Here is a 23,788-nt window from a genome sequence, read left to right as displayed (position 1 = left end):
TGACATGTCTGATAGAACTTTGCTCCAAAAGAGCATTTCTAATCATAAAGCAAATAATCTGTAGGTACTTCTTTCCTAAATCTGCCCATCAAATCCAGAAGTGCTCACTCTGTGCCTGCAAGGTTTTAGAATTTCACAATCTCACTCAAATGAGTGACACTTGGGAGATTTTCCCACCCAGTTTGGTGCTAAAATGGTTAAATGTAAGTAAGTGTTTCTTATATTTAAATTATCTAAAGACAGTTAATTAAAAAAATAAAAATCCAAAAACCCAACAGCTGTGTCTTAGCAAAAAAAATAATGTACCTTTATTCCCAAGGAGTCAGGGCTTAAATATGCGCTGTTAAACACTGGTAACACCAGTTGGCTCCAAGGAGAACCAGGTGGCTAGGGGACTGGGGCAGGAGGAAGACTTTTCAGCGTATGCCTTATTGAACCCTGAGTGTATGACTTAGTTTTTAAAAACAGAAAACAAAACAAAATAAAATACAAAAAAGTGCTGCCTCTGACCCCCGGGGGACTGGGAGGAGGCAGCGGCTGGCTCAGTGCAGACGGAGCCCTCTTGAGCCTGTGCCTGGGAGCTGGACATGCTCTGGATCCACAGTGAAGGGAGTGGCCAGCCAGCAGCAATGACCCCGGGGCCCCCTAGTCCTGTGTTCAAACCCAGGAACCAGCGAAGCTACCTCCTCCACAGAGAAAACAGGCACACACTGAGACCCCCTACCTCGGATCAGCTTTGGATTCTATCCTCTCGAGGGCTGCTTGCTCTTGGTCCAATTTCTCACTGTAACTCTTCAGCTGCAAGAGAGGAGGAGGCAGGCTGCTGGAGACCTGCTAGAGCAGACGGTGAGGGTTCCCACTCTCCTCCCCCGGCTCCCGCCTGCACCCTTGCCCCACAGGTGGCCATGCCCACTGGACTTGGCTGCACACTGAGAAAATCGGAGACAAGAGGAACAGGACGGGGGTGGAGGGACAGCACGTGAAGGTCAAAACTGGACCCTTCTCGACACTTTCTGTTGGTAAAAGGAGGACTGGTGATATCTTTAAATCACAGCAGCAAACGGGCAGAAAACCAAAAGCAACGCTGACAGCAGGTGCCTTTCGGTAGGAAGAGGTAAATAAGAACAGGCTGTGACAGACAGACCTGGGTTGTAACTGCCAGATACCACTGTCATGGGCAGTGTTAAGTCTCCTATTTTCTTGAAAACCTTCATCTTTTTCCCGAGTCAGACAGTGAGAATTTAAAAAAACATCTTAAGGAACTCAGGTTTTAATTGATAAAGTGTGTAGACACATCTATAATAGAATACTAAGCTGTAAGGAAAGAAAGAAGAAACAGCTTGTTTATGATCATCTCGAATGTCTACTGTTAGTTGAAGAAAATAACATAATCCCATGACTCTAACGAGCTTGCAGTGAGTATAAAGGAATGCGTACACTGAATGGACATGCATATAAAAGAATTTCCGTGATATCTGTATGTGCATGAAATATTTCTGCAAAGATTCACAAGGAACTGGTCACCCTTTGGAGAGAGTAACTGTGGTTGGGTTACAGAGGGACACCCTTTGAGCTCTTTGAATTCTGAACCATGTGAATGTGTGACCTATTAAAAAAAAGATACAGGTAAGAAAGTTCCAAGGTTTCCAGCTGAAAACAGAAGAGCAAGTACAAGTTGCAGCAAGCCCTTCCTGCCTGAAGTCCTAGAAAGTCCAGGTTATTATGGTGAATCCTGGGAGGGGGTCCCTCGTGGGGAGGGGGACAAGGAAGACGGCCAGCAGAGAGGCAGGGCCTGGGGAGGACTGTAGTGTGGACCCAGTGTTGGGGAAGGACTGTCTGCAGGCTGGGGTCTGCACAAGGAACAGCCGGTCGGGCTATGCGGTGAAGCCCAGCTCCCTTAACCCAAGAGCTGGCACACGTGTCCCAGGGGCAGGCAAGACTCAGGAGGAAGGGGGAAGACCCCAACCCCCAGTATCAGTTACCACTGGCTGACCGCACCCAAGAGTAGGGCCCCCTACTAGGATAATTGCACGAAGCAGGCGGCCTAAAATGGATACAGGATCTATACAGTTGGTAGCAGAAATTTCAGAATCAAAATTAAGCACACCATCAGGAATTATCAAACATGTGAAGAAGGATAAAACCATAAAAAACAAAGGTATCAACTCAACAGATGCATTTTCATCTGAAGGAAGAGTTTACAAACCAAGAAAATCTTTAGACAGTTACTGCCCTTAGAGAGACAGGAGAGGATACTGTGTATATAAGAAGAACCAATGTGACACACAGGAAATGAAAGTTACGAATGCCGAAGTTAAACGTGGACAAGCTGGATCCTGGGGCCCTGCCAATACAGGGACCCGCAGCCCCACCACGTGTGTCAGGTGCCGTCCTCTGTCCTGCATCCTCCACGCCCTGCTTTACCTTTCCCTAAATTTACTGGAAAGACAGGTCTTCCCTGGTGTTCAGTGCCACCAGGTTACCCTGGAAGGGCAGGCTGTGCTGGAAAGGTGCATCTGGGCACGCTGGCACGGAAGGGCTCAGGGTGCGCATTCTCCCCAGTCCTCGCCTTGAAGAGGTACGGAGACTGGAGCCCAACGGCAGAGCTCATTACTCACTCAGGGTCCTGGTCTTCAGCATTCTGACCCAATCAGGCTTCTTTTTAAGTCATTCAGCACTAGGTTTTGGAGCCTCCCTCTTTTCTAGACGGGAATGCGTTTGACTGTCCTAGTGGACAGTCAGCTCTCTGAGAGGTCCTTGGTGCCAGGCTGTCAGCACTGGAGTCTGCACGGCCTCTCTGCTTTAGCTTCTCCAGCCGCAGACCAGGGATGTTAACAGTGCGTTGTGAGGGTTGTTAGGAAGGGTCAATGGACGGATACAAGCGACGTGCCCAGGGCACACCCGGCATGTTGTACTGCTGGCTGCTATTTTTATGTGAGGACAGGAAGACGATCTCCTGTTACTGACTTCACTCCCACCTTCTACCTTCCCAGCACATGAGAGGGACTCAAAAATATCTGACTTGGTGTTTAATCCCCAAAGCAACTTGACAGCCACATAGGATTTACATCCTAAGGCATGTGAGTGTCTTGGGAAACTGCTATCAAGATGTTTTGCCTTTAATCTCCTCCAGGTTGTTATACAGAGATGGGTCCATGACTTGGCCAACTTCAAGCCAGGGACTCTGCAGCAAGGACAACCGGACGGCAACAGGGATTCTGCCCCAGGAGTCTGCCACCTACTGTGCAGGAATATCGTCTCAGGGCAGTAGAAAGAAAGCTGATGTCTCCAAATGGAACAAAGGTGTCTTTAGGAAGAATTAAAAAAAAAATTCCTCTAATTGTCATTCTTGTGCCTGCCCTTTTCAAACATTCTGACAATAACTGAAGAGACTAGTCCAGGTCAGAATTAAAAAGCTTTGCCAGGTTTACAGCAAGGCAGCAAACTGAGTGCTGCATATTGTTAGAGAAATGACAATTTTAAATGTGCATATTTTATGTGAAATAAAAAAATAAATTAGGGAGGGGCTGCCTTGGCTTCAGAGATGTCTTTGAAGACCAGCCCTGCTTCCACGTGGTCCGGAAAGTACTAGGTGGGGCCCTCTCAGTGAGGCCCGGGTGCGGTACAGCATTAGTCCTCCGTGGAGACAGGGACAGGAACAGAAATACCTCAGCTCCCCCCAGCACAGAGCTGGCATCATGGGCGCTTGTTTTCCTGGCCTGGTTTCCTAGGCAATCAGAAGTGGGAGGTAAGCAACGCGATGATGTGGACGGAAGACGGCACACTCGCAATGTGGATTAGGAAACGGATCGCAGGGTCAAAACAGACCCACCACCTGGGTCTTCCTCCCGGGACCCCTCTCCCTCATGCCACCTGGGGGCTCACCAGCAACTCTGCACAAATCACACCCCTCTGTTGTCGTGTCACCTTACAGAAAGAAACCTGCTCACTCCTGAGGAACCCAGGATCTGGGTGCAGCTTGGGAAGCAAGGGCCCTTGACTGTGAACGACTACCCACCCCCCCGCGTTCTTCCACGTGGCCGGCCCCACCTGTCAGGCCTGCCGCCCACGGGAAGCTTTCCTGACCCCGCAGCCGCGGCGATCTCTCCCCGCAGACCCTGATGGTTTAGAGCTCGGCCGCGTGGATAAATGATGGCTTGGGTCACACGCTCCACATGACCGTCCTCTGTCCCCAGATGGACCTGAGCCCCAGAGCAGGGGATCATGACCCCTCCGCAGGACTGATGCGAGCAGTGCAGGTGAAAATGATTCTCAACGGGCCCTGCGGGGGAAGGAGCTCTGCTCACCTCTGTCAGCGTTTTCTTTTTCTCCTCGTATCTGGTTTGCAGGCTGCCGTGACTTGCCTGCAGCTGCAAAAGAAAAGATAAAAGGCATGTGCTTTCATTTGAGCCCCACAGCAGCACAGACACGAGTGGTCTCCACATTTCAGAGATGAGAAATGGAAGCCCGGAGAGAAACTGAGCACATGTGGGGATTTCAGACTCAGTCAGCACCGACTACACGTCAGGTGAGGGAGGCACTAGGTGTTCTGCATAAACCCTAACCGTGAATGGAGGAGGACATTATTCTTACTCTACAGATGAGGGGATAAACGCTCCAGGGGTTAAGGTACTTTACTGACTCCATAGCTGGTAACTGATAAAGCCTGGATTCAAATTCAGGTCTGACTTCTCTGTATGCTACAGTCAACTCAGTGAACCAACTTGCTCGTTCACAGAACACGAACTGCACCACTGGGGCACCCAGAATCCAGCACAGGCTGCGCCGGATGGCAAGCGGGGCCAGGTAGATGTGAGAAAGGAGGCAGGACGACAGTACTTAGTAAAAGAAAGCGCACCTCCTTCACTGTCCGAAGTCCCACGGCCATAGACTTACACCTCAAAGCCACGTCCCTTCTCCTCACTAAAAAGGTGTATCCTTGTGCTGTCTGTGATCCTGCCACTTTCTGAAAACATTCCATTCAAAGCTCAAAGGGTTTGTCCATTTCTACTTTTGCAAAAAGGAAGTTGAAAAAGACCGCCGTCAGGCTCATCAGACTCTTTGGTTGTTACCTGCGTACAAATTAACAGTGAGAAAACTTGCCTCTCAAAGATTATTCCAAAGTAACTCGCCCCATCCTTGAACCGGTAAGCAACCTGTTCAGAGTTCTGTCCCCTTCAGAGAACTTCACTACTACACGGTGCTTCTAGCCACCGGTTTTTGTGACTGATGAATCTCCAAGGAGGCCTCTCGGGAAGCCACCTCAAGTGGAGGCAGAGGAGACACCGGAGGGGAGCTGGGGTGCTCTTGCTCCTTGCTTTTCACAGGGAGCCTTGTGTGGCAAGGACTTTCATTAACCCGTCTGTGTCACTGGTAGGTGGGGAAAGTTTCTCCTCTTGAAATCCTAGGGATGTACCCTTGAAGCTCCAGGAAGAGGTCCTGGCATCTTCCCACCTGCTTCACCCACTGTCCTGCTCACCTGCACCCCTGCACCCACCACCCACCCAACATTTACCCAAGGATCTGCTCAGTGAGGTGTGTGATGGAAGAGGAACACCATGGCCCAGTCCTTGCCTTCAAGGAGCTGGACCAGGAATCTGGGGATGGATGTGTAAGGTGAGCTGGCTCAGAGCCAGGCTCTGGGGAGGCCAAGGAAAGCGGCACCCTGCTTACCAGGGAGGTCGAGGAAGGCTTTGCCCACAGAGACTCATGGGGGCTGGCTCTTGGCAGGGAAGCTGGAACTTGCTAACGAAGGGAAGACTCACCTCTTCTCCTTAATTATTAAGAGCCTTCTTCATCTTCTCAACTGACCACCTCTTCTTTAACAGGGAATGTTCTGGTTACTTAGCTAAGTTTTCGTCTTGCCAGAGTCTCAGCCATGAGTCCCCTACCTCTGTGTCCTTCTTCATCATTAACCCCTAGACTTACCCCCCAGTTCAGCCGCTGGTTAACACTGCCTTTCTGGATTCCTCTTCCTCAATCTCAGGCTCCTTCCCAGCTGTGTACTAGCTGAACTGCAGTCTATGCCTTCACCACATATTCCCCTGTTGGACCATGAGATGTTCTTTACTCCTCCTCCCCCTTTTCCTCCTCCTCCCATCTCTCTGTTGGACTAAGCCTCTCTCCGTGGTTCCCACCCTCCAGGCCACACGTACATCCTGCTTGCTTTCCACCCACACCACCTTGTGGGAGAGCCTCTTGGATTTAAGGAGTTTGGATTCTCTCACATACTACTGGCAGGAATGTAGATGAGTAAAATTATTGGTGAACAACTTGACGGTTTCTAGAAAAACTGAAAATGCATATACTTATGGATCTACTTCCTAAAATCCGTCTTACAGAAATATTTCCATATTTGCACAAAGATGACTGTATAAAGACGTTCATGGTAGCATAAATTTACAGTTGGGGGAGGAAACCTGGAAAAAGCTACATGCTCATAAACAGAGGACAAGATAGATAAACCATGGTACATACACACCCTGTCCCACTCCGCAGTCATTAGAAAGAACGAGGGAGAGCTGTATGTTCCCATCCTGGGCCTTCCGCTAACAGGCTGTGCGACCACAGGCAAAACGACTTCCTTTCTCTGTGTCTCAGGTTCCTTGTTTGTATAATAAGGGTAATAATAGGACTTCCTCCACAAGTATGCTGTGTGAACTGAACGAGTTAGTTTGGTAAAACACTTTGTAATTACCCCATAAAAAGTCCTTTTTAGTCATTACTGTTACTAGACAGAGAGATATCTGTGATTAAAATAAATGAAAAACAGACTCAATTTTTATAACCAAGATGACCCACTCTCCCTAGAAAACAGGAAGTTGCTCTAAGGGGAGGGACTGGGCAAAAGCGAAAGGGGATTTCCATTTCCATCTTCATATAGTTCTGTACCATTTGGTTTATTTACAGTGGGCTTGTATTATCCCTATAATTAAAAAGACATAAAGACGCTGAAGCATTTACAGTGATAAAGACAAAAAATGTGTTCGGCATACTGCACACGCACATGCATGTGGAGTATATACTCTTTCACGACTCGCTGCTCAGGGCCCACCGAGAAGTGAGGGTGAGGGTCGCTGCCCAGGCCCTGGGAGGCAGTTCAGGGGGTGAGAGTGGAAGGGCCGGGACAGATGCTCCAGAGGCCTGGATTCTTACACAAAAGGCTTGCTGTTGGTCCCTGCACCCCATGACTTCTGAGCCTATTAGGTGATGAAGGAATTCTGTAGACCGGCTAGCCTAGAGGCAAACCACCTTCTACAGGAGGGCAAATTTAGGGACAGTAACAAAGTTCAGTGGCTGCAGATTTTCCTGTGGGATGTTCCGGATGAAGTGGATTGAGTAAGTCACCGGCAAGGATGGTGCGTATTCTTATAGCTTAAATCATCATTTAAGAAAAATTGTTTATGAACATGTTGATGTTGGCTTTTAATCTTTACCAAACATTCAGATCTAGGCTTATTTGAGAAACATACATGCTAATCTTTTGTTCCTTATATTTGCATAAAGCTTGTCTTTGTAAAAAAGTGAATCCCTGCCTGTATCCTCACTTCATCCTTGAAGCAATCTCTCCAGACACATGTTGAGCATCACTTGAGACCCCCAACTCCTATGTGATATGTGACCCTGGATTAATCTCCCTTTCTACCTCGTTTTCATCACCCAGTTGGCCCAGCCCCTGGCCAGGGGCTGCTGGGCATGCTGGTCATCTCCAGTAACCCAAGCTACAGCAAAGACTGCCATCCTTTAATGACAGCCTGCAATATATCAGCCAGTGTGGCTGGAAACTAACGGGCTCTTGGTAAAAACTACTGCAAAACAGACTGATCAGAGAGGACCACCCTTTCAGCTGGACTAAGACTGTGCCTGAATTGCATCTGAGAGGCTTACCATTCCTTCTTCTCAAGTCTGGACGGGAGATGAAGCAACATCCACTCGTGCCGAGCTACTCTGGCTCATGGGATCTGCAGTTCCCTCAAAACCATCCTCCCTCAGGGGATGAAGACATTATGACAAAGAAGCCTCATCCTTGATTCAGGGTCATGTTGATTCTGTAATGAGTTCTTTGTGAACCAATCACTTTCAGGTTCCCATCGCTGGCAAGGGTCAGCAGTAGAGGTGACACTCTCTGAGCTAAGCATTAAAATGTCCAAACAAATCATCAAACGGAAACCAAATCACAGTCAAAATTTACATCCCTGTTTGCTTATGATCCAGAGTATTTTGGTAAAGCCAACCTGTCGTTTGTTCAGCTATGGTAGAATAAATTCTAATAGAACAAATTCAAACAGAGGGATGACTAAGTAAGGACCATTTGATATAATAATATTTTTTGAATATGTGGGACTTGAAAGGGTGAAAAACGTACAAGTTCAAAATGCCAACTGGCACCCATTTTTGGAAAATCAATTGTCATATGAACTACTGGTGAACTGTTCTTTAGAGAGCCACATTCATTCCCAAAATCTTCTGCTGTTTATGTATTTGTCTAATTAATTAAATCTTATTGCCAATGCAACTGAGGCATGTAACGATTTTTTGTCTTCTTATGACTGATCCTGAGTCAAACTCCAAAACTTCCTCTAATGTCTACTTCCCAAGGCAAATACATGAAAGTCTCCACAACAGTCCCACCCATGATCCAGGATGCCAGAAAGCCAGCTCCCAAAGCTCTTTTAAAAATGACCTGGTTTCCTCCACTTCCCTACCGCCACTAGTCAAAGCCACTGACAGCTCACGTCTGGACTACTGGGCCAGACTCCTAATGTGTTTCATGAATCCCTTCTCATCCGAGTCCAGTTAGTTCCTGTTCCCACGGTGAACAGAATGGTCTCTGAAACATGCAAATCTGATCAGGCCCCTCCCCTACTTAAACCCTCCAACGGCTTCCACCGTCTGTATCATGACCTTTCTGATTGGACTCTGCGACCACCTGCCTTATTCGTGACTCTCCAGGCACAAAACAGAAATTGGCCAAGACCCTTCCTCTCGCAGGTCTGAGTTCATGTCCTGTCCTAAGTCGCCACCCTGCCCACACAGATGTCCTGCTTGGCCAGCACCTACTCAGTCGCTGTCCTCCGGTCCCACGCTCTTGGCTCTCCATCACAGCTCTAACGAAATGATGCTGCGGGACGTCTTTGTCAGTGTGTGTCTCCCCACTGCTACCTTCAGACCCCTGAGAGGAGAGATCATAACTCGTTCGTCCACCAGCACAGCCTAGCTCAGTGCCCAGCACGCAGCAGTGCTTGGCTAATCTCTGCAAATTAACAGACGCTCCTCTTGTCCTGTGATCCTCTAGAACAGAGGCTGGCAAACATCCCCTCCCTATAAGGGCCAGACAGTACATATTTTAGGTTCTGTAGGCCATATGGTCTCAATTCTGCCACTAGAGCTTGAAAGCAGCTGCAGAAAATACGTAAATGAATGGAGTGCGTGCATTCCAGTGTAACTATTTCCAAAGACAGGCAGCACTGGACCCCCACGGGCCTGAGTGTGCCGACCCCTGTTCTGGAACTTCCGTTGGCCCTTCTGCCACAAAGACCTTAACTCCATCCCTGGTTTCTCCCTTTTGGAAGAACGGTTTCATGTTACTTGAACGAAATTACGGAAAGAAAACACTAACCTCTTCCAGACGTTTGGTCTTCTGCAGAATCTGCTTGTTCAAGGAAAGGACTTTCCGACGATGTAGCTGGGAGGTTCCTAACTTTTCTGGACTTTCTTCAGCTGACAGCTCAGACTGCTGTGGGAAACAGAGGGCACACCCAAAAAGGATTTAATTAGTCTGCCTCGGTTCACTGAGACAGCCCACCCCAGCTCAGTCTGGGCAGAACGCTCCTGGGCAGACGGTCACACCAAGCCAGCGGAGCACGGGGTCCTGTGCAAAACCCAGTCTAGAGAAAAAGATTCTTCTGACACAAAGACCAAAAGCCCTTTCAAGAGAATCTACATTTCCAGTAGAGTGAACAGCATGTGCAGAAGCCCGGGGATATGTAACTGCCATTAGTTAGGCTGACAGCACATAAGCAATAGGGTCTCATTAAAGGGTCTCACAGGGAGGAATAACATGGTCATCCCAGTATCTTCCTAAGGCCATTCTGGAGTTATCAAGAATGACTGTGAGGGGGAGGGCATAGCTCAGTGGTAGAGTGCATGCTTAGCATGCACAGGGTCCTGGGTTCAATCTCCAGCACCTCCTCTAAAAATAGATAAACAAATAAACCTAATTACCACCCCCCCGAAAAAGACTAAAAAAAAAGTAAAAGAATGTGAATTGATTCACTTTAAAAGTATTGTACATATATAGTTACAAAATGTAATCATTCAGAAGCACTTACAATGAAAAGAAAAAGCCTCTCAGCTTACTTCTCCCCATCCATGGGCCCATTCTCTTTCAATCATTTCTTATTTCTATCCTTCTGGTGTTGGCAGATGGTAGATTTGAGAGGGATGAGAGATGCTGAGAGAGGCCAGCAGGAAGTTCCTGAAGTTGTGTAAGTGACAAGGGGATGGAGGAGGAGGACTGGGCAGGACGCGGAGCCTGTCGGGACGGGAAGTGGGTAAGGGAGAGACTTCTAGATGGGATGATGAGGTGAGTGCAGCAACGTTATCAAGAAACCATGCAAAGAAGGAGGCAGCTTGGTGTAGTTACTGAATACAAACACTGGCCTCAAGACACCAGGGAGGGAAGCCCCAGGGAAAAGAAACAAGGAGGCCAGCCCTATTCCAACAGGTGCCCTTAAAACACTTCTTGGATGATCACAGGATAGATAGCTTTATTACACAATGAATTAAAATGGACACCCATTATAACCACACTTCCTTTTTTTCACTGGAAGTATCCCAATTCCAAGCTGTTCATTAACTTTAAGCCCAAGTATAAGAAAACTAGTTGAATATTTGATTTTCCCTGTATGCTTTGACAGTGATCATGTGCTTGAAAGTTTGGGAAGATTTACCTGTGAGGAAAAGAGACAGAAAAGTGAGAAGGAGAAGAAATGGGATGGTATAGTCATTGTTTAGATTGGTTAAGGATTACCCTGAATAATCCAGAGGTGTTTTTAATGGCTGATGAGTTTTTTGCTGCTTAACAATGAAGGTGGGAGACCACCAGCAGGATACAGCTGCATAAAATGCCAGACAAGCATCATTTTCTATCTCATGGGCGGGTAGGCCACAAAGGAGACAGAGCACCCCCTCCTCTTGATTTTCAAATCACTCGTCAGAAACATAATTATAATTAACTAATTATATCTCCTCCACTCTGCATCACCCTGTACTACGTTATCAATTTGGCCACTTTTGTCTGTTACATATTTAGCAGCTTTTTTCTTATAGTTAATTTCAGATTTGGGTTTTAATATGCAGCTTAGATCCCTTGATACTGATTTCCAAAATGTCACCAGCATCTCCTAAGAGCGTTTTACTTTACTAGCAGAATAACACAAACCTTCTATCTCATGACTTATTGATGTCTGAAATGGAAGTAATTCCCCAGCCACTGGAACCACGCCACATGGTGTGTCTCTGTGTTTGACGGCAGGATTATCTAGAGTGCCCGACCTCCTCTGGCTGTCTCTCTGGCTTTGGACCAGGCTGAGCTGTGGGCCAGCAGGCACCAGGGGATACACGCCTGGCTCACCTCCCAGTGAGATGTCCTCTAGTCTGCGGGGGTAAGAGGGTCGGCGCATACTCACTCAGTGCTGTCCTGCACCTTTGGCATGATTTGGAAAACATCTCCAACTCTCAGCATGCTTTCCTGCTGATAAACTGCTTTCAGGGCCAAGGTTCCAAGAGAATGAAAACTGCATTTCCCACCCAGATTCCACACCCTCTTATCAGTGTACCTGGCAACAGGCATGGCTTTGTTTAAAACTATGACCTTTGATTTCACTTCCAAGAACCCTTCTTGCATGAAAACCAGTAGCTATCTTGATATCTGCAAAGAGGATCTCCAGGCTAGCTGGCTATCCCCGCCTCCTGCCCTTTCCCTCTTGATTTATTTTTAGCCATATGGTCCCTTAAGACCCTTTAGGGGGGCTTTGAGGTCAAAATCCTTTTCAAAATGATATTAAGATATGACTTTTTTCCTCTCAATCCTCTGTGACTGTACAGTAAAATTTTCCAGTGGTTATAAGGCATGTGATGATATGATTGCGCTGATGTTAATATGTAGTATGTATATGATTGTTATTTGTAAATGAATTAATATGTAAGCTTTTAGGACCTCGGTAATTTTTAAGAGTTCTTATAGGGTCCTAAAACTAAAAATTTTGAGAATCATTACTTTATTCTAAGGAGCCAGGCTCACCTGGGAATCTACCCAGTGATTGGGACAGCCTCAGTAACACTGAGCTCCAACCAACAGGGTGGGCCCACCCGTAACACTGAGCGGGGGAAGTTCTTTCTGATTCCACACTCTTACTAGACAGCAGCTTCAACCAAACGGAGAGAAAATACCTGTAGTGCACAGAAAGGATGCTGAAGTCTCTAGACAAACTTACTATTACATTTCTGTTACCACAGTATATGTTCCAAGCAAACATGGGCTTTCAAAATCCTTTCTCTTATTGCTAGGGAGCAATTCTCACTGCTCTGTGCAGTCCCCTAAATCTGCATCTGCAAAATATTAATGTACATTGATATCAGGATATTAAGCCCATTTCCGTATCTGACATCTCTCCAGTGCAATTAAAGTGAATAACATGCACACGAATAGCCCACAGTACACACATATTTGTGAGTTCCTTCATCTGCCTGAGTCTAGAGATGGTGCTGTGCAAACTGCTTTGTTTAATGGGAAGTTATTTTTGTACAAAAAAAATAATTTATTCCAGAGCTGAACCGAACAGAAAGCTGACTGCTCTACATTTCAAACATACTTTTTATTAAGCAACTGAAAACCTTCACTTCTTTCAAACAGCCTCCTCAAAGCCAAAAGAACTAGACAGATGAAGGCAGAAACAGGTCTTTGAAACAGTATGGCTTATTTCACATTCTGTTCACTGACAGTCACCGTGGAAAGAAAACAAGATGACCACATTAGATCTTAAAGGATGAGACAAAGTTGGACAGATGGAGACTAGGAGAGGGGGCTTTACATTAAATCCTTGACAGGAAAAAGAAAAATTAAGTCCTTGGGGATATCTTAACTGATTTCTACTTGGAAAGTACAACACCCATCAAAGAATGCCAACCATCTCTAAATATTCCATTTGTATTTACATTAGAGTGAGGGCTACAGTGCCAATCTAATTTTGTTCAACAATTTCAGATTAAGAACGTGCTTTCAAAACCACTGAGTGGATTAAGAAGGCTTCTAGTGCAGATTCGATGTTTTCTAACAACTGACAGACATCTGCAACTTCTGTTCTTCTGGGAACCAGATATAAATGTCACTGGGTAATATTAGTCCTGCTCAAAATAGTAAATTCCTAAGAGAAACGAAAATGATTACTTTAGCTAAAACTATATACCTTTATAATGAAAGAGACCCAAAAGGTTATCTACATATCAATCTTCCTAATACAGGAATCTTTCCTTTGTCATCCCCCCCCTCTCCTCCCCCATCAAAGCACGGCCACTAAGCTGTCAATAATAAAGGATCCCTAAGTCATGAGGGTGCCATATGTTCTCCATGTTGAACTGAAGAGGGACTTCAGTTTCTGGACCTGGATGAACCCTCTTACAGAAAACAAGTAAATAGACAATATAAATTTTTTTAATCTTCTAAAAAAAGGCTATGAGCTAGCGAGAATGTAAGAAATCCTGGAAGGCCAAAGAGGTAGCGAAAGTGGGCGCCTAGGAGGTACGTGTGCCCATGGAAGTTGGCTTTTTTCTGGAGAGTCTCTGCCAAAGCCAGCTGATCTCAAGCTCTGATTTTTACAATTCAACAACTGCTTTGCTTAATCCTTGACACAGATGTAAGAGGGAAAAACAGCTGCAATGAGATTTTGCAACAAAAGATTTGCCCTCACGCAGTTCTGCAGTCTGAATTCACACACTATATGGATGGTCCCCAAAATGGACACATCAAGACCACGCGCACAAGGGGCCAGAGCTGGGGTGTGCCCGGGTGCGTGGCAGAGCAAAAGCAAATCCTCTCTGGAAGAGCAAGGCTTCAATTCGAGGCCTCAAAGAACTTCCACAGATAAATTTCCAAGCAATATGAACTTACAGTCAAAAATCAAAAGTGCACATGAAGTCAAAGCATCATGAGCAAAAGCCAGCAAAAACTAATGGCAGAAAGGGACCTGCAAACTCAAGCACACAGGTGCCCATTCCTCCCTGAAGCCACAGAGACTGCGTGTAATCACTCTCATATAACAGTTTAAATTTTCTTACACAGAAGCAACCACAGCCCTGTCCTCTCTCCTTTCTACGCCAAGACATAGCTCCTTTCACCACCTTGGCTTTTATCCTTTGGACACATCCCAGCTCATAATCCTTTCCAAGCATTCCCGATGGCATCTGAGCACTGCAGACAGGATGGAATCATCCACTTTCCCTGCTCTACACTCTGCTTCCATGAATGAAGCCAGATACATAAATGTTCCTTTCAATCTTCTTGACTCCCACTCATGAAACCCCATGGATTTCGAAGACCCATATGCATGTAACCTTGCTGAGTCTAAGATGCAGCTCTGAGTCTAGAGGTAAGCAAGTCTCCCCACCCAGAATGCAACTAACATTCAGGAGGCATGAACAAAATCCCAAACCTCCCACTTTTACCCCCTGAACTAATGTCAGGTCAGGTGTCATCCTCACCAAATCCTGAACTGGTACAACTGGTTTTTCTGAAATAAAATAGCCTACATTTACCTTCTTTACAAAATGAATTTATTTGTTTGGGCTTATCATTTCAATCCAAGGTATTTTTGAAGGTTGATTCTATTCTCCAATGTATCAGCTGCCTTTTCTTTGCTAGCTTTAAATGACAATTCAAATCTGATGAAGCTAATTCCTATGTCTTTATCCAAACTGATAAAGCCCCTAGAAGGTACAGGTTAGGCTGCGTGGCTTGAGACAACCCCACGAAACCAACAACTCATTAGCTAACACCGTTCTCTTTGCTGTTAGTTTCTGTGTATTACACAACTCAGTCACTCAGACTGTAGGAAATCCTGGAACAGTTTTAAGACACAAACATATTATTAGCATTTTCTTCTCCAGATTTACAGGGTTCCTTCATCTCTAAATTCTGATTCGGTTTTAAATCTCTCTCCCCACCTTCTTTTGTGTCGTTCAACTAACCTTTACTCAGACCCTATTATCTGTGGGGCACAGGATTAGGTCCTGGGGCCACAGAAAAAGATGGAGACCTCACCCTGGGCCTTCACAGCCTAGTCAGGTAACACTGGCTCATTCACAAATGCAGGTGTTGTAGCTCCACACTCTCCCCAAGCCTCCACTGTGCCGCAGAGGACGAGGGTTCTGAAAACTCATCTTGTTTCTCCTTCCCCCTCCTCCTTTCTTCTGTCCTTCCACAAACGTTTATGAAAACCCCATTATGTTAGGTACTGCGGATGCACAACGCTGCCAGCCCTCGCTGACAGCAAGCATTCTAGTTCCAGGAGGCAGGCAGAGAAGAATGAAATAGCACCCTGTTAGCAGTGCTACAAAGGAGACAAGGAGCCCACCCACATATTAGAGAAAAGCCCTTCTTAGGAAGGAGAGTGACCTGTAATGACCACAGGGGGGGTCTCTACAGGGCCCTCCAGCCACCCACCAGCCTCTACTCAGTGCTGCCATGTGCCAGGCAATAGGGGTACAGAGATGAGAGACGAGATCTTGGCCCTCCAGAAGTTTACAGATTTAGGACATGACTTGTCTAACGCCTGTGACCCTAGGTGAAGAAACAGAGTCTAGAAAGAAGGGGTACAAAAACCCACCTTGCCCTCACACACCGATCTCAACCTGGGTTTTTCTATCTGGGCCACAGCAGGAGGGTCCCAGGAGGGCGACGCCTCCCTTGAGTCACAATTCTTCCTCAGCCCCACACACCAATGCTGCTAGAAAACATGTGTTTTGGGGTGAGGCCGGATGATGAGATTAGAGACATTCATATTTAAGCTTTTTAGAAACCACCCTGGTCCCAGCTTAGGAGAGATTCTCTGACAATTTGAGTCAGGGTCTCCTGGATGCTAAGTGGTCCTGAGGAGCAGTAATTCACTCAGTCCCCAGCCCTCTTAAACTATTCTTTTCCATTTCCCCTCAACGAGTACAGTTTTAAAGTCACCCATTCTGCCTAACTATTCACAGGAAAAGAAGTTTAATATCAAATATACCAAATGCTTTGCTTTGGGCAGATACTGACATTTCAAATGGCAACACCAACCAAGTAGCAACTGGCATCCCCTTGAGAACATACATGACATTATTCTGTAATTTTATCTTTTTACAGGTTGATGGACACCTAACCAGGAGCTCCGCAGGGCAGCAGCCGTGTCTTACTAGTAACTCCATCCCCGCCCCAGGCCTGACACAGCCTGGGACACAGCATGAGCTCAAAAGGTGTTTGCTGAGAAAAGAAATCATCCCACGTAGGGAGTCAATTCTGTCAGTTGGCTGGCAGAAAAGAAATCAAGCTAAAGACTTAAAAATACCTCAAAAAAATTATACCAGTTGTCTTTATTTGAAGAAGACCTCATAACGCTAATTGGAATTTCAAAACCAGGGTAGAGAAATAACAACATGAAGAAGGCAGGTAATACACCAGCAATTGACTCTCTTGAGTCAGTTCCATCCAATGCAGTCTAACAGATTCCCGAGGGCCTTCTGTGACCAAAGGCTTATGGTGATACGGCTGTCACATGCGCCCAGAACCCTTGGGTTTGTAACCGCAACACCTTCCTCTGGGGAACCACTCCCTCTCTCTTGTGCCAATCAACAAGCCAGTCTCCTGGCCAGAATGACTGGCCAAAGGAGGAATATGTGACCTGAGCTGTGCCAAAAGGAGGAGGATCCTTTGTTAGGCTCTTACACGTGGATGTGGGGAGGGTGCTGGGGATTGAAACAGTCTGCGGTGAGGCCTCCAAGGTGCAAGACAAAGGGAGAGAGTGAAGTAAGGGCACAGAGATCCAACAAGGTGGTCCGAGCCCCTAGGACCCCTGCATTCACAGACCTCCCCCCCAACCCCACCCCACAGTTACCAGAAATGTAAAAGACTCGCTTTTGCTTATACCATCATTTTAGCAGAGTTTCTACCACTCAACCAAAAGGCTCCTATGAAGCTGCTGTCCAGTGAGCAACAGAACTTGAGCAATTTTCTCTGCCGGTTGCAGCATAAAGTAGATGATCATGGTAGAAGGCAGACAAAACCAACTCTAATGGAGACAAAAGACATAAACGTGGTTATCTGCATTCTCTAGAGGAGAGTTTCTTCCCATTGTGTTTTCATATGTGCATCTCTCACCAGATGGCCACTACCTCTCTGTGTCTACAGCCAGGCCCTAATCACCTAAGGAGATTCCCAGATGCTTGGGAGAGATATAATTTCAAGACAGAATAAGGGCTTCTGATGAACTGCCAGAGAATGGTTCTTGGAATCAAAAGGTCAGAAGCAGTGAGAGCCAGAATTTCTTAATTGCTGTTCAGGAAAATTTCCAAAACCTATTGAGAAAAAGAATTACTCCCACAAATAAGTCCCCTGATGACTCATCTGAGAATAAGATCAAGATGTTGACAGTCTTCTGGCTAGGAGGTTACACTCTAGAGAGCTGGATGAGAACATTTTAATGTGGTATTTTCCAGTGATATGAAAAGCCACTCACGTACCCCAAACAGAAAAGAATCCCACGGATTTCAGCAGTTTAGGTGTGACTCTGTAAGAGTGGGTGGGCTGCGTCATTTTCATTTTTACTTATTTCTGTGGTTAGTTTCCAACATGACGTGGTCTCTTCTCTCCACTCAGCCCAAGGTGGGCAGTTAGATAGTGGGAGAGTCTAGAGAGGCCATGGAAGGCGGACACTAAGGATGGCCAAGGAGGCCATCACCACTAGGAAAGGCAAACAGATATGAGGGCTGAGGATCAACCACTTAAATAAGCTACTGTTAAGAATAAAAGACAAAAAATTGTAAAAGCAACTATGACTACAATAAACCATGAAGGGATAGACATGAAGATGCAAAATACAACGTCAAAAGCACAAAGTGTGCAGGAGGGCAATAAAAAAGATCTTTTAGAATGTGTTTGAACTGAAATGACCACCAGTTTAAAACAAGTAGATACAGTCATAAATCAACATACATGAGTCCCATGGTAACCACGTATCATAAAACTACACAGATACACAAAAAACTAGAAGGAAACAGAAGCAGACAACTAAAGAAAATAAACCACAAAGGAAGAAACAGAAAAAACAGACACAGAAGAACTACAAAAACAACAGGAAAACAAGCAATAAAGTGGTAATAAGTACATACTCATCACTAATTATTTTAATATCAACGGACTAAATGCTCTGATCAAAAGACACAGGGTCAATGACTGGATGAAAAATAAGACCCATCTATATATTGTTTATAAGAGACTCACTTCAGAGCTAAAGAGACATACAGACTGAAAGTGAGGGGATGGAAAAAAATATTTCATGCCATTGGAAATGACAAGAAAGCAGGTGTAACACTATTCACATCAGACAAAAAGACTTTAAAACAAAGTCTATGACAAAAACTTAAGGGCCCTATATAATGATAAAAGACTCAATACCAGAAGAGGATATTACACTTGTTAACATATATGCACTCAATACTGAAGCACCTAAATATATATACCTGTTAATATATATGCATCCAACACAGAAGCACCTAAATATATACACCTGTTAACATATAGGCATCCAATATAGGAGCAGAGACATAAATGAAGAAACTGACAATAAAACAATAATAGTAGCGGACTTTCAACATGCAACTTACATCAATGGACGGATCACCCAGACAGAAAATCAATAAGGCAATAGTGGTCTTAAATGATACAATTGACCAGGCGGACTTAAAAGATATCTACAGAACACTCCATTCAAAAACAGCAGAATACACATTCTTTTCAAGTGCACATGCAACGTTCTGCTAGGCCACAAAATAAGCCTCAACAAATTTAAGAGAACAGAAATTATATCAAGCATTTTTTTCAGACTTCAACAGTACAAAACTAGAAATCAATTACAGAAAGAAAAGTGGGAAAAGCAGAAACGTGGAGACTAAATAACATGCTACTAAAAAAGCAATGGGTCAATGAAGAAATCAAAGAGGATATCAAAGAATACTTCGAGACAAATGAAAATGGAGACACAACTTTACAAAATCTATGAGATGCAACAAAAGCAGCTCTAAGAGGGAAGTGTACAGTGATACAGGCCTTCTACAAGAAACAAGAAAAATCTCAAGTAAATAACCTAACCTAACATCTAAAAGCATCAAAAAAAGAACAAACAGAGCCTAAAATCACTATAGGGAAGAAAATAATAAAAATCAGAGAGAAAATAAATAAAATAGAGACTAAAAAAACAACAGAACAGATCAATGAAATCAAGAGCTATTTTTTTGGAAAAGATTAACAAAATTGATAAACCTTTAGCTAGGCTTACCAAAGAAGAAAACAAAGAAAACTCAAATAAACAAAATAAGAAATGAAAGAGAAGAAATGACAAATGATGCTACAGAGGTACAAAAATCTTAAGAGAATGCTATGGACAGTTATGTGCCATAGAAATATACAACCTGTCAAAACTGAATCAAGAAGAAACAGGTAATTTGAATGGACAGATCTCTAGAAGTTAAACAGAATCGGTAAAAACAAAAACAAAATGAAAAAACCAACTCCCTGCAAACAAAAGTCCAAGACTGGATAGCTTTACTGGGGAATTTTAACCCACATACAAAGAACTTGTATCTATTTTTTTCAAACTATTCCTAAAAACTGAAGAGGACAGACCACTCCCAAATTCATTCTATGAGGCCATCAATTCCCTGATACCAAAACCAGACAAAGACACTACCAAAAAAAAAAAAAAAAAAAAAAAAAGAGAGAGAGGGAGAGAGGGAAAATTATAGGCCAATATCTTTGATGAATGTAGATGCAAAAACCCTCAATGAAACATAAGGAAACTGACAACAACAATACATACAAAGAGTCATATACCATGATTAAGTGGGATTTATTCTAGGAATTCAAGGATGGTTCAATATTCACAAATAAATCAATGTGGTACATACACCACATTAACAAAAGGAAAGATAAAAATCACATGATCAAAGACATAGAAAAAGCATCTGACAAAATTCAATATCCATTCATGATGAAAACTCTCAAAGTTGATGTAGAGGGAACATATATCAACGTAATAAAGGCCATTCATGACAAACCCACAGCTAACATCATAGTCAACAGGAAAAAGCTGAAAGCTCTTCCTCTAAAACCAAGAATAAGACAAGAATGCTTACTCTTGCCACTTCTATTTAACATAGTATTGCAAGTCCTAACCACAGCAATCAGACAGAAAGAAAGAGAGAGGGAGAGAGAGAGAAAGATATCCAAAGGGAAAGGAAGATGTAAAACTGTTGCTATTTGCAGATGACATGGTACTACATATAGAAAATCCTAAAGTCTCCACCAAAACACTATTAGAACTAATAAATGAATTCAGCAAGGCTGCAGGATAACAAGATTAATATACAGAAATCTGTTGTGTTTCTACACACTAATAATGAACTGCCAGAAAGAAAAAAAATTGTTTAAAATCTCATTAAAAATACCTAGAAATAGACTTAACCAAAGAGGTGTAAGACCTATATGCTGAAAACTATAACACATTGATAAAGGAAACTGAAGATGATTCAAAGAAATGGAAAGATATCACCTGCTCTTGGATTGGAAGAATTAACATTATTAAAATGGCCATACTACCCAAAGCAATCTACAGATTTAATGTAATCCCTATCAGAATACCCATGACATTTCTCACAGAACTGAAACCAATAACCCTAAGATCTATATGGAACCATAAAAGACCCCAAATTGCCAAACAATACTGAGAAAAAAGAACAAAGCTGGAAGTAATATGCTCTCTAACTTCAGGGTATGCTACAAAGCTACAGAAACCAAGATAGCATGGTACTGGCACAAAAAGAGATACACAGATCAACGCAACAGAATAGAAAGCCCAGAAATAAATCCATGCACCTATGGTCAATTTATTTATGACAAAGGAGGCAAGAATATATGATAGAAAAAAGTCTCTTCAACAAGTGGTACTGGGAAAACTGGACAGTTACATGTAAAAGAATCAAATTAGAACATTTCCTCACACTATATACAAAAAAACTCCTCAAAATAGATTAAAGATCTAAATGTAAGACCTGCCACTACAAAATCCTAGAAGAGAATATAGGCAGAACACTCTTTTTTTTTTTTTACTGAATTATGGTCTTTTTACTATGTTGTGTCAATTTCTGGTGTACAGCACAATTCTTCAGTCATACATGAATATACATATATTCATTTTCACATTCTTTTTCACTGTGAGCTACTACAAGATATTGAATATATTTCCCTGCACTATACAGTATAAACTTGTTTGTCTATTTTATATACACCTGTGAATATCTGCAAATCTCGAACCCCCTATTTATCCCTTCCCACCTTCCTGCCCCTTGGCAGAACACTCTTTGACATAAATCACAGCAATATTTTCTTTGATCTGTTTCCAAAGGCAAGAGAAATAAAATAAAAAATAAACAAATGGGACCTAAAAGCTTTTGCACAGTGAAGGAAACCACTTACAAAATGAAAGGACAATCTATGGAATGGGAGAAAATATTTGCAAATGATATGACCAATAACGGGTTAATATCCAAAATACAAAAACAGCTCATACAACTCAATATCAAAAAAAAACCAAAGAACCCAATTAAAAAATTGGCAGAAGACCTGAATAGACATTTTTCCAAAGAAGACATACAGGTGGCTAACAGGCACATGAAAAGATGTTCAACATTGCCAATTATTAGAGAAATGCAAATCAAAACCACAATGAGTTGTTATATCTGTTAGAAAAGCTATCATCAGAAAGTCTACAAATAACAAATTTTGGTGAGGATGTGGAGAAAAGGGAACCCTTATATACTACTGGTGAGAATGTAAATTTGTGCAGCCACTGTGGAAAACAATATGTAGGTTCCTCAAAAGATTAAAAACAGAGCTACCCTATAATACAGTAATTCCTCTCATGGGTATATATCCCCCCAAAATGAAAACAGTAATTCAAAAAGATACATGTACCCTAATGTTCACAGCAAAATTATTTACAATTGCCAAGACACAGAAGTAAACTGAGTGTCCATCAAAATACAATTTATATGGAACCACAAAAGACCTAGAATTGCCAAAGCATTACTGAAGAAAAAGAAAGAGGCTGGAGGAATAACTCTCCCAGGCTTCAGACAATACTATAGAGCTATAGTAATCAAAACAGCATGGTACTGGTACAAAACCAGACATATGGACCAATGCAACAGAATAGAGAGCCCAGAAATGAACCCACAAACTTTTGGTCAACTAATCTTCGACAAAGGAGGCAAGAATATACAATGGAATAAAGACAGTCTCTTCAGCAAATGGTGTTAGGAAAACTGGACAGCAGCACGTAAATCAATGAAGATAGAACACTCCCTTACACCATACACAAAAATAAACTCAAAATGGATCAAAGACTTAAACATAAGACAAGATACAATAAACCTCCTAGAAGAAAATATAGGCAAAATATTATCTGACATACATCTCAAAAACGTCTCCTAGAACAGTCTACCCAAGCAATAGAAATAAAATCAAGAATAAACAAACGGGACCTTACAAGCTTCTGCATAGCAAAGGAAACCATAAGCAAAACAAAACAACAACCTATGGAATGGGAGAAAATTCTTGCAAATGATGAAACTGACAAAGGCTTGATTCTAGAATATATAAGCAGCTCATATGAATTAATAAGAAAAAAACAAACAACCCAATCCAAAAATGGGCAGAAGACCTAAACAAGCAATTCTCCAAGGAAAAAATACAAATGATCAATAGGCACATGAAAAAATGCTTGATATCACTAATTATCAGAGAAATGCAAATCAAAACTACAATGAAGTATCACCTCACACCAGTCAGAATGACCATCATTCAAAAATCCACAAATGACAAATGCTGGAGAGGCTGTGGAGAAAAGGGAATCGACACTGCTGGTGGGAATGCAGTTTGGTGCAGCCACTGTGGAAAACAGTATGGAGATTCCTCAAAAGACTAGGAATAGACTTACCATATGACCCAGGAATCCTGCTCCTGGGCATATATCCCAGAAGCAACCTTACTTCAGAAAGACACCTGCTCCCCAATGTTCATAGCAGCACTATTTACAATAGCCAAGACATGGAAACAGCCTAAATGTCCATCAACAGATGACTGGATAAAGAAGATGTGGTATATTCATACAATGGAATACTATTCAGCCATAAAAATGACAACACAATGCCATTTGCAGCAACATGGATGTCCCTGGAGAATCTCATTCTAAGTGAAGTAAGCCAAAAAGAGAAAGAAAAATACCATGTGAGATCGCTCATATGTGGAATCTAAAAAAAAAAAAAGAAGAGAAAATAAATACAAAACAGAAACAGACTCACAGACATAGAATATAAACTTGCGGTTACCAAGGGGGCGGGGGGTGGGAAGGGACAGACTGGGAGTTTGAAATTTGTAGATACTAACAGGCATATGCAGGATAGATAAACAAGATTATACTGTATA

General features: G+C 43.4%; 1 protein-coding gene across 1 annotated transcript in view; it reads right to left on the bottom strand.

Moving 5' to 3' along the window:
- Nucleotides 1-23,788, bottom strand: part of CCDC93 (CCC complex scaffolding subunit CCDC93) — an 84,156-nt gene that overhangs the window by 19,899 nt on the left and 40,469 nt on the right. Inside the window, exons 12-14 of the mRNA XM_072960843.1 lie at nt 9,620-9,736; nt 4,308-4,370; nt 725-798 (exon numbers count right to left, since the gene is read on the bottom strand). Coding sequence (XP_072816944.1) covers nt 725-798; nt 4,308-4,370; nt 9,620-9,736 — 254 coding nt within the window. The remainder of the gene's footprint in view (nt 1-724; nt 799-4,307; nt 4,371-9,619; nt 9,737-23,788) is intronic.

The sequence above is a fragment of the Vicugna pacos genome, chromosome 5 (genome assembly GCF_048564905.1).
Source record: "Vicugna pacos chromosome 5, VicPac4, whole genome shotgun sequence".
NCBI classification, from domain to species: domain Eukaryota; kingdom Metazoa; phylum Chordata; class Mammalia; order Artiodactyla; family Camelidae; genus Vicugna; species Vicugna pacos.
The sequence above is the reverse complement of the archived record's forward strand: the minus strand, read 5'-3'. Positions and strand labels throughout refer to the sequence as shown.